Source organism: Botrytis byssoidea (assembly GCF_014898295.1).
Source record: "Botrytis byssoidea strain MUCL 94 chromosome Unknown BBYS_011, whole genome shotgun sequence".
Classification (NCBI taxonomy): Eukaryota; Fungi; Ascomycota; class Leotiomycetes; order Helotiales; family Sclerotiniaceae; genus Botrytis; species Botrytis byssoidea.
In genome coordinates this window covers 674,960-690,696 of record NW_024065852.1, presented here as the reverse complement: position 1 = coordinate 690,696, position 15,737 = coordinate 674,960, and the positions used below count along the sequence as shown (strand labels likewise).

Sequence of the window (15,737 nt, the reverse complement as noted above, 5' to 3'; positions counted from 1 at the left end):
AACTCGGTAACCAATCATGTTGAAAACATCCGATTCGTTACCGAATTGACTTTTTCAGCCCAGTCATCATTGTTAAGCCGCCATCTAGATCTCTTGATTATATATCAAAATTCCATAAAAACAACCAGGATCCGATTACTCACATTACCTGGAAGAAGAACAGGTCTAAAGTTCTATTTGATTTATAATACAGATTCCATATTTATGTGTTGAGTAAATAGGTAGGCAAAGCCAATAAACTCTAGGTTTAGGAGGTACCTCGGCCTTTACTCGCAAAGTGGGAGAGTTGACTATTTTTTTCCCTTTGTTGATATATGGATGACTCTTCGCTCTGAACTTGTCAGATTCTTCTTTTATTTTACTTTTTTACTTTGGATATCTCAATTGAAGAGATGGATCCTTCTGGTGCAGGAACATGTGCGCAAATTGCTAGGCAAGATGCTAATCGAAAGGTTGATGATGGAAATACGTTACCTAGTTCGTTTGAATCGGGTGGCGCGAAGACTTTTGATCCAGTGGACATAGAGATAGCGAAGCAAAACACCGGATGGAGGAAGATTGTCAGGAATTTCACTCCCTCGTATGTTATTTTCTTTTGTGCCATCAGTATCTCAGAGAAGACTCTTATTAGTCTTAAGATCTTTGCCACCTTCTTTTTTCTCCTTTTCACGTTCTAACATACCCCCTCTAGCTGGTTCTCCGTAACAATGGGCACGGGAATCGTATCTATTCTACTTCATAATCTTCCCTACAATGGCGCCTGGCTGAAATATATCTCTATCATCATATTTGTACTCAATATCGTGCTTTTTTCCACATTTCTTGGTATTTCGCTGGTGAGATATATTTTATATCCGCAAATATGGGGCGCAATGATACGGCATCCAGCGCAATCGCTATTCCTGGGAACTTTCCCAATGGGGCTGGCAACGATTATCAATATGATTGTTTTTGTTTGTGTACCAGCTTGGGGAGGATGGGTGGTTTATTTGGTGAGTTTTGTTTACCTTTTACAATATTGAAAATCTTGAGCGGCATGGATGAGGACTAATTTCTTATGTAGGCTTGGGCTTTGTGGTGGATAGATGCAATTATTTCTGTAGCGACTTGCTTCTATCTTCCTTTCGTAATGTATGTTTGCCCTTTCATTCAAATTCTCTTTCTCATTTAACTAATCTCTCTCATAGCATGTCTCTTCATAAAGTTGAACTTTCAACTATGACGGCGGCTTGGCTTCTCCCAATTGTTGCCCCTATCGTTGCAGCCGCTTCAGGGGGCATCGTCGCTTCCGTCCGTAAGTCTATTTTTGTTGTCTCAACTTCACATCCCTCCACATCTAGATATATCCATTTGGATTTTGCAATTTTCTCAATTTTCATTTGACTTCGAGTTGCAAAATTTCCTCCCAAAATTCCATCACCTAACAAAGTAGCAAACAAAAGCTTACATTTCTCAGTCCCCAATCCCCAACACGCCCTCTATACCGTCCTAATCTCCTACATCCTCTTCGGAACAGGTTTCCCCCTCGCAATGACAATCCTAGTGATCTACTTCCAACGTCTCACCGTCTACAAAATCCCTCCTCGAGAGGTAATCGTTTCCGTCTTCCTCCCCCTCGGTCCCCTAGGCCAAGGCGGTTTCGCACTCATGCAATTAGGAAAAGTTTCTTTAACCCTCTTCCCCCAAACTAACACTCTCCCCGCAATCCCAGCTCCTGGCCCTGGCCCCATTTTCTATACTCTCGGATTCCTCTTCGCGCTTATCATGTGGGGCTTCGGTCTCCTGTGGTTATTCTTTGCGTTGGCGAGTATTTCCCGATCGAGATTTCCGTTTAACATGGGATGGTGGGGGTTCACCTTCCCGTTGGGAGTTTTCACAACATCGACTGTGATGATAGGAGCAGAGCTCCCTTCGCGATTTTTTAGAGTGCTAGGAACGGTTTTTAGTGTCTTGGTCACGGCGCTGTGGGTAATGGTTGCGGTGGGAACGGTCAAGAAGGCGTTTTGGGGAGGGTTGATTTTCGCACCTTGTTTGAAGGATGTGGAGGGGGCGGAGAGGGAGGCGAGAATCCATTTTGAGGGGAGGGGGAAAGGGGGGAAGAAGGGAGATAAGGAAAGCGGGGACGAGAATGGGAATGGGGTCATACAAAGGAGAACGGGGATTCCAAGTCCTGTTTAGGGTTAGCGAGGATGTGCTTTCTCGTTCTGGCATGCTGATTTTTTCTTCAAGCTTTTTGTATTAGATGGATTGAGATGAAACCCACGCTTCTTGGGCCACTATTTCCTATTTTTCATGTTGTATAGATAGATGAATATAGTATTAGAGAATTCCATAATAAAGCATAATTATAAGATACCGATACCTACACAGTCTACCCATCTACAAACATCTGCAGCCTCTAAAAACGTGAAAATCAATATAAATAGCAAGTTAAATTCCGACTTCTGAATTCAATTCGAGGATGTAGAAGATTGAGATGCGCTCTTAATGTTTAAACCTTAAAGGGGTTTGATCTCAAAACTAGAGATGGACGTCAAGTTTCCTAGTATTTGTTATATTTGTACATGTATGACCAAGTCGTATTCATATTGTACACCTCAGCAAGTTTCAATACACAAATCTATTCATTCATTCATTTGATCATCTATCTTAGGCTCTAGAAAGTCAGAAGAAAGGTCAAAAAATAGAAGAGATAGAAGAGAAAGGAAAGAAAAAGACAAGAAATAAGACAAAACATATAATTTCCAATCAATCCCATCCCATCCCCAGTCCCCAATTTCAATCCCCAACAACATCCATCAACCTATCAAACTATCAATTATATATACAACATCTTACATTTTTCTACAACTATTAATAATCAAAGAGGTCCATACTACTACATCTCATCACCTCATCTCAAATACAACTTACAAGCATATATATCCCTAACCCATTCCTGATCTAGTTATCTCCAACATACTCAGAATATCTATTCATCCATTCATCTATCTCTCAACACTTACCCACCCAGTAACTCATTCATCTCTGACCGAGCAATCTAAACCTCAAATCTCTGCTTCATTCTCTCTATTCCCATTCCCATTCCCATTCCAACATGTTCCCATACATCCCTCCACCTTTCCATCACCCCCTCACTCCCAAACAAACAAACCACAACAGATTCCTGAAAATATCAAACATCAGAAATACCCAAAAGAATCCATCAAATATCTAAATTATGATTAGTTCTTTGCCACAAACATACAAAACATACAAATAGTACATAATAGTACAACAAATCGCAATACACTACACTCTACTACACTCTATTAACTTCCCCAAAAGCGACATACACACAAACACACAACAAATCTTCATATTCACATTCACATTGATATCCACATCCACATCCGCATTCCCATCACAAGACGAGGCACACATATCCAAGCACTATAATCACAATCACAATCACAATCATATCACAGTACCAAGAACTCTCCATTTTCCCAAACAAAATCCTCTCTAGCCGACCCAATGCTTCCAAATCCGTGAAGAAAGGAATGAATGAACTGAGTATACATATATATCCGACTTCCACCCACGCATCCCTATGCATATCATCTACATTCCTTTCCTGGATATTCTTCCTATCTGCTCCACCCCATCTCTATCCTACCCCGCAAAGCACGTGTGTATCGACTCAGTGGAAGGCTAATTATGTGTCCATTTCTGGTTGATTTGTTGATAGTGTAGTCAGAAGATATATTCAACTCGAGCAAGTCGTTGGATTTGAGATGTATTGATATGCTTCTGGAATTCTGTCGCTGGAACGCAGAATCATACGTCTCTGGGTATGGATGGCAGGAACTAGAATGCGAGCAGTTGTTTTGCTGCTTCCGAGACTCGTATACTCGTGGCCATGGCAGAGAAGATTGAAATGAGATGGGGAGTAGTTATTTGAGACTTGAAAAAAAAAACAAGAAGGGACGAAAAGGGGCTGGAGAATGAAGAGATGAGTGAGAAGTAAGAGAAAAAGACACGTGTAGAGGAACGATGAAGGGAGAAATGAAATGAACAGAAGTGAAGGATGGAATGAGCGTATACTTCGTTCAAACCACCATCGAAAGCGAACACTTCATTGCAACTGATTACCTAACCAACCCGTGAACTTTCTCAATATCATATCGTCGATGCAACTATCAGAACATCGCTTGGAGATTAATCTTCTACATTGGTATGACTGATAAACAACCTCGTGTATGTATTGCAGCCAGATTTCCGAGCCAAGTTCGACATTCGGAAATGATCAAAATTTCCCGTATCCAATAACACGTCCATCGGCAAAATTCAGCATGCAATTCGATAAATTCAAGGAATCCATTCTGCACATCGCTCGGGTGAACTTGCAAATGTGAAGAAGTCTGAAACAATTTTCGAACATCATCAAAGTCCTTGGGTGTACGTTACTTTCGGACACGTACCGAGGGATAATGGTTTACCCAATATCATTTGACGATTAGATATTGTCTCGCTTCGAGACTTGTCTAACATTGATAGGACCAACTGCTGTGATCTAGATTTAATGTCCGTGGCGTTGAAGAAATCACAAACACGTGTAATTTAACTTCTACTCCAATCGGAGCAATTTTGACAGCTTTATTAGCGCACAGTTGTACAAATCGATCTCCATAATGTACTAGGAGTAGTATCTTGAAGCTACTCTCAAGGTCAACTTCGATCGACAAAGGGGTGACGTTAGGATGATGCGGGTTACTAGTCTCGACCATCAAGGGACCAGGTTAAATCGGCATGAATACCAAGAGAACTCAAGATTGTTTGCAGCATTCGCGTACTAAGGAATAAGAGATGTGGAAAGAGTGGTCTGGGCCCTCCTCCACAATCGTGAAGTTGTGACATCAACTCCTATTCTTTATTAAACTTTCGAACGGTGCGAACAGCACAGATAAATTCAGGATTAAGCGCCAGGTACCCCGGACGAACACAATAGCTTCTCTATGATTCATGAGACCTAACCACAGCGCGTATTACGAATACCAGATATGTCTTGTCTTAGCCGCCGAATGGAAAGGGAAAAAGAGGCATATTGAATGATGATTGGCTCTCGGCGGAACCGAAGCCATTGGAAATTGATCTGCACTAGTCTTTTTATGAAACTAGGTGATATTGAAAGTAAGAAATGAATAGTCCGTTTCCAGATAGTACATGATTCTGCGAACGAGTGGTGGTGGTTGAGGGGAGACTACCGGCAGAGGCGTGGAGACCGCAGGGAAGATATTGCATGGAAGCGCTAGAAGATTAATAATAAGGGAAATAAAAAAAAATGTGCCCTTCCGTACCGTTACTGTACGAGAGGAGTGGGATTGACATTCGGGCTTTCTTCCGAGGATACCTCACCTGAACAACGAAGAAACGTTGTATTCTCCGTATCACAAAAAGATTCAATAATATTACGACATCGTACACGCACAGATAGACGAATGTAAAAAGAACAGAAAATCACCGAATCTTCAACCATCGGAATTCGGAATGAAGTTCAGTGAAGAGCGCGGAGTGTAGTGGTATAGCATTGTAGTAGTAATGTAAGGTAGTGTGAGATCCAGATTGGTAGATGATATGTTATCGAACTTTCAATAAGCGGGACGATGAAGATGTTTGGTTAGAGATGGGTAAGCGAAGCAGAGGACGATGATATCCAGGATGATGTTAATCTGGTCGATGTAACATTAATCTGTGTGGATCATGAATTTCATTTCCTTCAACCAAAATTTCAACATTTCTTCATCTCAACCAGGACTGAATGCGTCTAAGATGTCAAACAGGCTAAATGTTGAAGCATGACAATGTCACACACAGTATGCCATTGACAGCGGGGAACTTGCTAATATGATGGATGATAATATATGGGGATGGAGGATAAGGAATGTGAATGAGGATCCCCGTATATCAATGGGAGACGGATGTCGATGCGAACTCAATGGGGGATGTTGATGCGGGACATTGGCCGGCCTTCCCGTTTGCTCGTGATGAGGATGTTTAGTAAGGGCAAGGTAAGCAAGCGAGAAACGCGAGGCGACTTCAGGCAAGGCTTGGAGTTGAGTGAGGCAAGAAAGAGGAAAAGAGGAAAAGAGGAAAAGAGGAAAAGAGGAAAAGAGGAAAAGAGGAAAAGAGGAAAGAGCATAACTACGAGCAAGGATACGAGACCAATAGAACGGTCACAACTTCCGAAAGAAGAAGGCGTCACAACTTTTCGGCCTTATAGTGGCTTCACACGTGCAGATAGAAAAAAATTCACTGGGAAGGATGATTGGGAAGGATTATAATGTCGAGAGCCATAAAAAAGGCCCAAAGAGGAATATTAACGCGGTTCTCCACCAGTAATAAAATAGTATGAAGATGGATTTTCTGATTGATTGATATTTTTACATTGGTCTGGACTTTTTGATGGACAAGAAGCAGTATCATGTATGGCATATATGGCATGATTTTGGTAGATGGTGGATAGTGGATAGTAAGTAGATGGAAGAAGGATAACTTTGCCTTGCCCGCATGGTGCAGTAACTGGAGACGACCACGGAATCTCCCTCTCTTCACGGGATACGGGATACGGGATACGGGATGCATTATCATAGTAGACCCATTTATCAGGTACTGGAGTAGCATTGTGATTGTGAAAGTATTGAATCTATTGACATCAAGACATCGATGCCAGCATTGCATAACACTTCCCTACCGGTACATATTGATTGTATCAAAGCTACCAACGTAGCATACATCTCGTTCCTTGATACCCAACCTTTCCCACCCTCCCACGGGGATGTCACCCGTTTTGATCTTCAAGGCTCACGGTTATCTAGACTCCGAAGCACCGAATGTCCACCCCAACCGAAGATTGCAGGAGAATCCGACCCTTTTGCTTTTTCTTTTGGCTTTCATGCTTCCATATTGCAAGGCTTCAGTGACAGAGAGATACACACGCACATCCTCACATCTTCACATCCTCACATCCTCACACACACACACATATACCACACCCCTTCTCTCTCGTAATACATACCGTACATACTCCACATACACCGACTTTTCTTGATCCTGATTCGTCATCATACGGTTGATGGCACAAACAGGGAGTCGAGGAAGGGTTTCTTTGATTGAAGGGCAACGGGAAAGTCAAATTGGGAAAAGAGTGAGATTATTGGTAATGTTCCATGCGAGTTGGAAATTGGAATTGAAGGTCGAATGAAGGTACTGTGCCTGGCCCAACGTACCTGATATTTTGGATGAAGTGATGTTATGATTACCTGGCTCGCCTGGTATGGTACTATGGTAGTTGAGCATTAGATGAGCATTAGTTGGCGGTTGACCAGCCATCTCTTTTGTTAATGTAGAAAGTTTTTTCAGTTCGATAATTAGATACAAATAAAGTTTTGCTTAAAGCACCTGGAGAGAGACGGACGTTTTACAGCCGCAGTAGAACATACATGTAGAGACATAGTACATAGTACACACAGATACATACAGGTCAGCTCGAAGGATGATGAAGATGATGAAGATGATGAAGATGATGAGAATATCACGAGTCACGAGTCAAGAGTGAAGATCATTTTAATCCCGTTTTTCCCCTCTCTCCAGACCTCCACTAAGTCTATCTATCTCACCCCCACTAATTCAGAACTTTTTTTTCTTTTCTTTCTTTTCCCATACATATCAACGGACAGTCATGAGTTTTTTTTCTTCCGTCAGTACTTCGTACAGTAGTACAGTAGTAATAATATTAATAAGTATTCAAGTACGAGGTGCGGATTGATTGCTATACCCAATCTAACGCAAAAGAGAACCAACCACTCCCAACCACCAACCAATTTATTGCTTTTGCTTCCTCTTTTCCATGCACCAATGAAAACTAGGAAATCCACGGCTCGTCCCTTTGCCCCTCCGAAAGGGCATTACACATTGATTATCCATTTACCTCAATAATATATCAACCAATGAGAGAATTACGAGCTAGATTATTGGGAGCTATGAGGCCATCACTCCAAGTGACCCCGAAATTGATTGAATTGATTGAATTGGTTCTCCACATCTGTGTGTACAATTGATACTTCGTAGGTACCGGTTGAATGTTGGAGGTTGACAGTCAAAGGCCTGCAGGTTACCGGCCTTGTTGAAGAAACCCAAATTCAAGGGCAAAAAGAAAAGAGAGGAAGGGAAGAGAAAAGAAAAGAAAAGAAAATATAACAAATAGCTGTCTTCACCCACTTAGTAGCTAGTAGCTATACGATAACAGACCTTGGGATCTTAGATCTTGAACCTTAGGCCGCACCTTAGACCGTAGACCTTATAGACCGTGGACCTTAGACCTGGGACCTCCTTGACTTTGACCCTCACACCCTCCTCATGCCTCATGCCTCATGCCTTAGACCTTAGACCTTGCAGCCTTGATGTTGGTTTGGATATTATTATTATTTATTATTCCCTATTTATTTTACCTTGGAAAAATAATCAATTAAATTCTCATCCAGTCAAATCCAGTCAATCCAGTCAATTTAATAAATAAAATAAAATAAAACAATGTAAAACTTAACACAAAAGAAAATACCAGAAAATACAAATTACACTATCCCCCATTCCCCTTAGCCTCCTTTGCTAGCCCAGCCCACTAAGTTACTCATATCTCGAGATCCCCAATCAAAACCTTTCATCTCCCCCTTCCTTTAACATCAACAACGAATCAAACAATTTCAACGCAAAACCACAAACCAAAAACGACCCATTTTCATTTTCATCGTTGTTACCCCAAGACTCAAACGTACTCGAGATACCAATCAGACGTATTCCAGTATTTATCGAGTCCCTTTTTCACGATAACGAATCATTTTCCCTCAATTCTACCTACTCTTGCACAATTTGTTTTTCCATCCATACAGATGGTCGCATCGCATCGCAACTGTACACAAAAATAAACCTTAACAATCGACACAACATAAAGGTTGATTAGAGAAAGAAGCACAGTCAATCCAATCCAGTCCAATTACGCTCGTGATTTTTTCCCTCTCCCGATCGTTACGAATTCACTCGGTTTATTGGCGTGAATTGGTATTGGAATATCAATTTCTACCCACCTGATTTATACTTGCCTAGGCTTCTTTCTTTGTTTACCCATACTAGACGCGCTCAATTCCCACGGGAAAGCAAGCAAAGAAGAGAGACTCCAATAACGTGTCAGATACCTTGTATCAAACATCGTGGGATTTTGGGAAAAAGAGGGGTGGTGACAAGCCAAAGCAGAACACTGCCAATCATTCATCGTCTTCCTCCACCAGCAATATCATCGCCATAGCCCTATCAACAACTCCAAAGACCTCGACGCCAAAACAATTGGCCATAGCACCGATCCCGTGATTAATTCTACCTGCGGGAAGGATTAAACTGAGCTTGCCATTGAATTGATCTGAATTGATTCCAAGTCGCGTATTGGAAGGTGAGTTTCGTCCCTAGTCAAACAATTTGATACTTCAAATTTCCTATCCACCGTCTAAAAGTTGTTTACCCTCGGCTTCTGCTCTTGATTTGTACTCATTGTCGCGGCTGCGTGTCACACTAGCATCCAAGCTATGGGTACACAATAGAAGCTAAAGCGTGAGGAGTACTGGATCAATTCGAAGCAAAGCAAAGGAAACTAAAAGCAAAGCAAAGTGGGAAACTACTTATACTATATACATATACGAATCTTCTAGGATAACTAACTAACATTCATCTTGTCTACTTCTTTTAGCCAGTCAACTTGAAGCGTCACACAACACAACACACATACACACACACATTAGATCGACCTATACCAGGATTCAATTATTTCAAATCCACGAATTAATTCACTTCTCTCACTGCCATACTTACTTGGTTTATTGAACCGAACCGACCCGATCTTTAACGCAACATTACAGTTCATTCACTTCCGAGCAAAGTTGAAGTTAGTTGACTACCAAGCGCTCGACTATCCAACCCAGTTTAAGCTCATCCCAGCCCCCCTTCCCATCAAAACTTATTAAACTTACCAATCATTGAGTCAATATCATAAGGTACAGTACCCCTCAAACACATTACAGCCGCACTGCTCTACTCCACGTCAAAGCTCCTTTATCGCAACTTGCAAGGAAGGAAAAGCTCTTCTTTGCATTTATTGATACATAATACGTACAACTTACTTACTTACACATACACCTATTAGGTACATCAAGGGTCTCAACGCGCAACACAAACCACCAGTTTGTTACTTGATTTGAATTTTTCAATTTCAAGTACGTCACGTCACTTAAATTAGAATAATATTCCCAATTGTTATTCCATTATTACCGGTAAAGCTAAAGAAAGCTCATACACAAGGTAAGCGTAGCTTTTGCATGACCTCCACATGCATTGCCAGCGCATCACTGGTCAAAGGCAAAAAATTCATTACATCGGGTCCCAAACCCTTCCCCTCTCCATTATTCCAATCATTCCCTCTCATTCCGAAGCTTGATTCAATCTTGACCATTCATCATAACTAATCTGTTTGGTTGGATAGTCATACATTGCAAAAAGTCAATATTTACTGGAGAAAGCTTCATTCCTCTACGAGTGGCTCGCGAAATCGCTAGATACCACAAAAGGTTGTTCAACGTTTATCTTGAATAACTTCAACCCGATATTCTCACGTGGGGTGACCAACTTTCGAGCCTAATACGCCGCACGCCTCACTCGAGCGCCTTTCGTTTACATCAGCTTGCATATGCTGTGCTGCGGTCAATTGCGGTGTACACCTACCATATTGCTTGCCAGCACATCCACGCATACCAAGTCGACGGTTGACGACCAGGCTTAGGCACTAGCTCAGTGACAGCCACCTGGAACCTTTGCGACAGCATTGCCAACGCGTTAATCCGAGTCATCGAATTTTCCGATTTTCATCATAATACTCAACTCCAATTCATAACGTACTCGGTGAACTCGATAGCACTTCTTTCGTCGCTTTCTACACCTATCAAGAACTATACCTTATTGCCTCAACGCGCCCCAAGCTTCACGCAACCGCGACTTAGACAATTGAGATCTCCACTTCTTTACAAAATTCTCTTACGGGATCAAAACTGTACAAATGATGGAGTACGCGCATTATTCGCAACCGCCGCAAGGCCAGCATAATCATACGCAGGCGCATATTCAAGGTGGATATGCAAATTCTGGACAGCACCCAAATTCCGGAGCTCCAATTACTTCACCATCTCAACAACAACCAGTCCATTCGCAACATGCCGTTCAACAATCCCCCATTCTTTCTTCGCAATCGCAGCAAGGAGGTCCCAATGCGGGACACATGCAGCAACACACTCTGGGGTATCAACCAGCATACGTACCGCAGATGAACTTGCAATATGGAAACAATCCGATGAATACCCAGGCAGCAGCGATGGCAGCAACCAATGCAGCAGTTGGTGGTAACTATCCTTATAGCATGCCGGACTCCAGCTTGCCGCAAACGTCGCCAAGAATTGGTGCCGGTATAAATGTGAAGAAGGAAAGAGTACCGCGGTCACCAACACAGGCTGCCATTAACAACCAAGTTGCTCAAAATAGACGTATGAGTGTACAACAAGTTGGCAGTCCTGCTGTACCTAATGCGCAACCTCTCATGAACCATGGGCCTCGGTCATCAATTTCAGGACCTCCTATGCCGGCACCTCCACCACACCCTCAATCTCCCGAACTCGTATCGGGCGCAGTTGAAGAGTCACCTCTATATGTCAACGCAAAACAATTTCATCGTATTTTGAAGAGACGTGTTGCGAGACAAAGATTAGAGGAGGCACTTCGATTGACTTCAAAGGGTAGGAAGCCATATTTGCACGAGAGCAGACATAATCATGCAATGAGAAGACCCAGAGGTCCTGGTGGTCGATTTTTAACTGCAGATGAAGTTGCAGAAATTGAGAGAACAAAGGGCGATGGTGGAGATGAAAATGACAAACCATTAGAAACTCCGGCCAAGAGTGTTTCTAGTGTGAGTGCCAGTTCGGGAACTAAGCGAAAGGCCGACTCCGACAATCTCACTCCTAGTAAGAAACCTAAATTGGTCGCTGCAGCTAGAAGCAGTGCTGAGGAAGATGATGAAGATGAGGATGATGCAGAAGATGATGGATGAACATGATATTTAATATCTTTCATAACATTCATCATTCCATCCACAGCTCCAATTGTTTATTTATGATATCACGACAGCGATTGTTTCTTGACCTGCTATTGTGTTCGTAACACTTCAATTTAGCGATTTTAAGGGTCTGGTTTTTTTTCTTCACGTATGGGTCGCTTCTTTTTTTTTTTTTTTTTTTTTTTCTTTTGAATATGAACAGGTTTTTCATGTCACAATGTGAGGATGTGCCGGCTGGCAGGAGTTTTCTCACAGATTTCAATTCGGATCTCTCGGGTGGCTTTTACATTTGGTGGGATGGGAGGAATGGAAGGGATTCATTGGGAGGAAAGGAATATCATATGAGGGTGTGGTAGGATGGATATCAGACGAAAGTATGACACAATTGAGATGAGGGGAAGAATTCAGATAAAAATACGAGGGAATTAGGGGAAGGACTGCATATGGACGGTTTCTCTTGAGATAGTGTGGCTACACGGGACATTCGCTTCTCTTTTACATTTCCCATTTGTGATTCCCAATTTTATGAACGTACAGTACAGCGGAGCTTCCCTTTTAAACTTCAACCTTGCAAGAGACCCAAAAACCAGCGAAATGTTACTTGTTTTTTTTTTTTTAACCAATTTCTACCGATGTTGTATTTTCTTGTAATTTCTGACTATAGGCGCTTTTTGATATGTTACTTATGGTGTGGTGTTGGTGTTGATGTGTATGTTAACTGATATGTCGGGAGGGGAGCTGTGTGAAGGTATCTTTTCTGGTTCTTTCTGGGATGTTTATATTGAATTTGAATTTGATTGATGGCTGGGCTATGTTAGGCTCTGCTATGTTTTTGCATTTCGCTCATTCATTCAATACGTGTTGTTTGTTGTGTTTTGTGAAATTGTGGTTGCGAGATTTGACAGTTTGAGGTATTGACGAGGTAGCGGGATACCACTTTTTGTGATGATGGTGGTGATGATGAGTCTTCTTTTTGTGTTGTTAGGGTTCTTGGTTTTGAGTGGGAGTGAGAGTGGAGATGTTGTAACTTGTAGGTAGTTGGTGAGTTGGTGAATTGCGGAAAGTACAAGGGAGGTGGAGATGGAAGTGGAGATGGAGAGGAATTTGTGGATTTAGTGAGATGCGAGATGTGTGAGATGCAAGACGTGTGAGGTGTGGAGAGATGGATGGGTGGGGAAATGATGGGGGAGATAGTATGGGGGATCAAGAGGGGGAGGTGAATCGTCGTGGATTCAAAGTTGGCTGGGATTGAGAGCAAGAGGGTGAGGGGTGAGAGGTAGGAAGCCTAGTCTCCCGCATCCGTTGTCAGATCTGGGCTCTAAGATAGGAGCAGAAGCAGAAGCAGAAGCCGGAGTAAAAACTCACCAGACCTCTTTGTCGCGAGTGAATGTGGATGTGGATGTGGATGTGGATAAGAGAGTATATGAAATAATACGAAATGAAACGAATCGAAATAATCTGATCTGATATGCAATACACAAAAGAGATACCTAGCAGCTGGCTACGAATGGGGGTTTCTTCTATTATATACATATCTCATACATATATATTGTTTTGGATACATAGTTCATGAATGAATGAATGAAGAATTAAGTAATCAATTCGTTTCGGTGTCTCTTATGTGAGGATGGATGGATGTATATGTTTAAGTCACCTACGTGCAGCTACCTCTACTCTTCTTATTCTTATTGTTGTTCTTATTCTTTCTTTGTTACACATCGATTGTCAAAGTTTAACAAGCTATGAATAAGGTAAGAATTGTAAATAAATCATTACATCTCTAGTCGAACATATCGAGTTGAATCCATATATGTGGTTATCAAAATCCTGTAGATTTATCTAGGTATCTATCATCCATAATTGGAGTTTAGTTCGTTTCGAACAACACTGCGCTGTGTTGGCATTCATTCATTCATCTCAGCTTGGAATGGAAGAAAGACGTTTCCCTTCCCCGTCCTCCCCTCTCCTTTTTTCTCCTCCCTCCCAAAACCTCTCGCCTCAAAAGGGGAATAAAAATATTCAACCACAGATAACATGATCTCTCATCTACACCTCCCCAATTACCATACCCATCCATCTATAATGATATTATAACCTTCCACCATTCAGGCATTCTCACCCTCCCAGTTTCCTTCAGATCCACCCAGTTCAAGCACGACCACATCTCAGCAATGTGTTAACAATACAAGCAGATCGTAAAACCTCACACCCCTCCCGTGATCAAGTGAAGGACAGAGACAGAATTATCTCACCCTCCCTACAATGACGGAGTTTACGACATCGCCGAATGGGTCCATGCGGACGCAAATATCGAGATGTTCGGTTACTGCTGGGGTCGTGACGTCGAAATCCTATTTTTCTGTGATTAGCTATTTGCTTTGTTCTGCTTTTCTTCCACTTACATGAGATCTTGTATCTCGCATTCCACATCTCCTGGTACCAAAGAAAACATCTAAACCATCAAGCAAGAAAACCAGAAGAAAAAGGCAAACACATACACAATAAAGCACACTCCTCAACCCCCACGCCCCTCGCATAACCAACAAACTCCCCTTCCTCATCTTCCTCACCACATTTTGCAAAATGCTCTCTTTATCCTCCTGGATGCCACCCACTAAGGCCGCTAACCATACGATCTCATAACTCGAGAGATCGAGATCATTAGATCCAGCTAATGACGTGATAAATTTCATTGCGGTGGATGGAAGTCCGCCGAGTGATTCGCATAGGGCTTGAGCTTGCGTATTAGCGAGAGGATTACTGTCAATATTTGTGATTGTGGTGGGATATTGTGGGGCTGGGGCAACAGATGGAATAGATGAAGTGAGTGTAATGTTGTACGTCATGTGGTTTGAGGAGAGTGCAGATAGGATGCAGAGACTAGTGAGGGGCATTGGACCCGAGCCGATAAAAGCGATGCTGGTAGATGGGGAGAGAGTGAAGCCGGTTGATGAGATAGCGGCGAGTTCGAAACGTGTTAGGTGTTCGTAGTTCTTGTCGTAGGGGAAGGTGGAGAGGACGCGATGGGCTGGGTACTGTTAGTTGTGGGGAATTTGGGCTATGGAATTGTCAGACTTGCCATCCTCATAGGTTTGAGCGTTGGAGATTGCTTTTGCCCAGTGGGACTCCATGCATGCTTCAGCGGTTGAACAAATCTCTCGGAGCGTAGGTAAAATGCTGGAAATTCGTGGATCGTTTAGTACCTACATATCGATTAGTCGACGGTTGCCAATCGAGCTCTAGTTACAAAACTGACCAATTTTGAATTCAAGTCAGGAACAACAGTGATACATGTTCCCACAAGTTCTGAAAACAAAGCATTGGCTACAGGAGAAGGACCAAGATCGGTGAGTTGGGATAGCTGTGTATGAAGAGAGAGGATTTTCTGTATGTAGACTTCGGCTTGTGGATTTGGGATATTCTTGAGGACTTCTTTTGTTTCGACACCGGGAGTGAAGGAGGCACTGCTAAATTTTGAGGACGAGGATGTTTTGTTTTCCCGGTAGATTGAGCGGATGGAGGATAGTAGGGAACAGATCGAAAGTTTGCCCAT

The 15,737-nt window shown here is 42.3% G+C and overlaps 3 protein-coding genes across 3 annotated transcripts; 2 read left to right on the top strand and 1 right to left on the bottom strand.

Annotated features, from left to right (window-relative positions):
- Nucleotides 1-203: 203 nt before the first annotated feature.
- On the top strand, nucleotides 204-2,178 carry EAE97_006234 (uncharacterized protein; the record flags this gene model as incomplete). Its single annotated transcript, XM_038876747.1, has 5 exons — nucleotides 204-580; nucleotides 692-992; nucleotides 1,064-1,131; nucleotides 1,188-1,294; nucleotides 1,457-2,178. The coding sequence occupies exons 1-5, from the start codon at nucleotides 393-395 to the stop codon at nucleotides 2,176-2,178; spliced, it is 1,386 nt and encodes a 461-aa protein (XP_038732454.1). The 5' UTR covers nucleotides 204-392.
- An 8,956-nt stretch (nucleotides 2,179-11,134) lies between these two features.
- Nucleotides 11,135-12,178, top strand: EAE97_006233 (uncharacterized protein; the record flags this gene model as incomplete). The annotated part of the gene is made up of 1 exon (XM_038876746.1): nucleotides 11,135-12,178. One exon carries the CDS (start codon nucleotides 11,135-11,137, stop codon nucleotides 12,176-12,178), a length of 1,044 nt encoding a protein of 347 aa, XP_038732453.1.
- A 2,249-nt stretch (nucleotides 12,179-14,427) lies between these two features.
- EAE97_006232 (uncharacterized protein) lies at nucleotides 14,428-15,737 on the bottom strand (the record flags this gene model as incomplete). The annotated part of the gene is made up of 4 exons (XM_038876745.1): nucleotides 14,428-14,535; nucleotides 14,683-15,212; nucleotides 15,264-15,387; nucleotides 15,441-15,737. 4 exons carry the CDS (start codon nucleotides 15,735-15,737, stop codon nucleotides 14,428-14,430), a joined length of 1,059 nt encoding a protein of 352 aa, XP_038732452.1.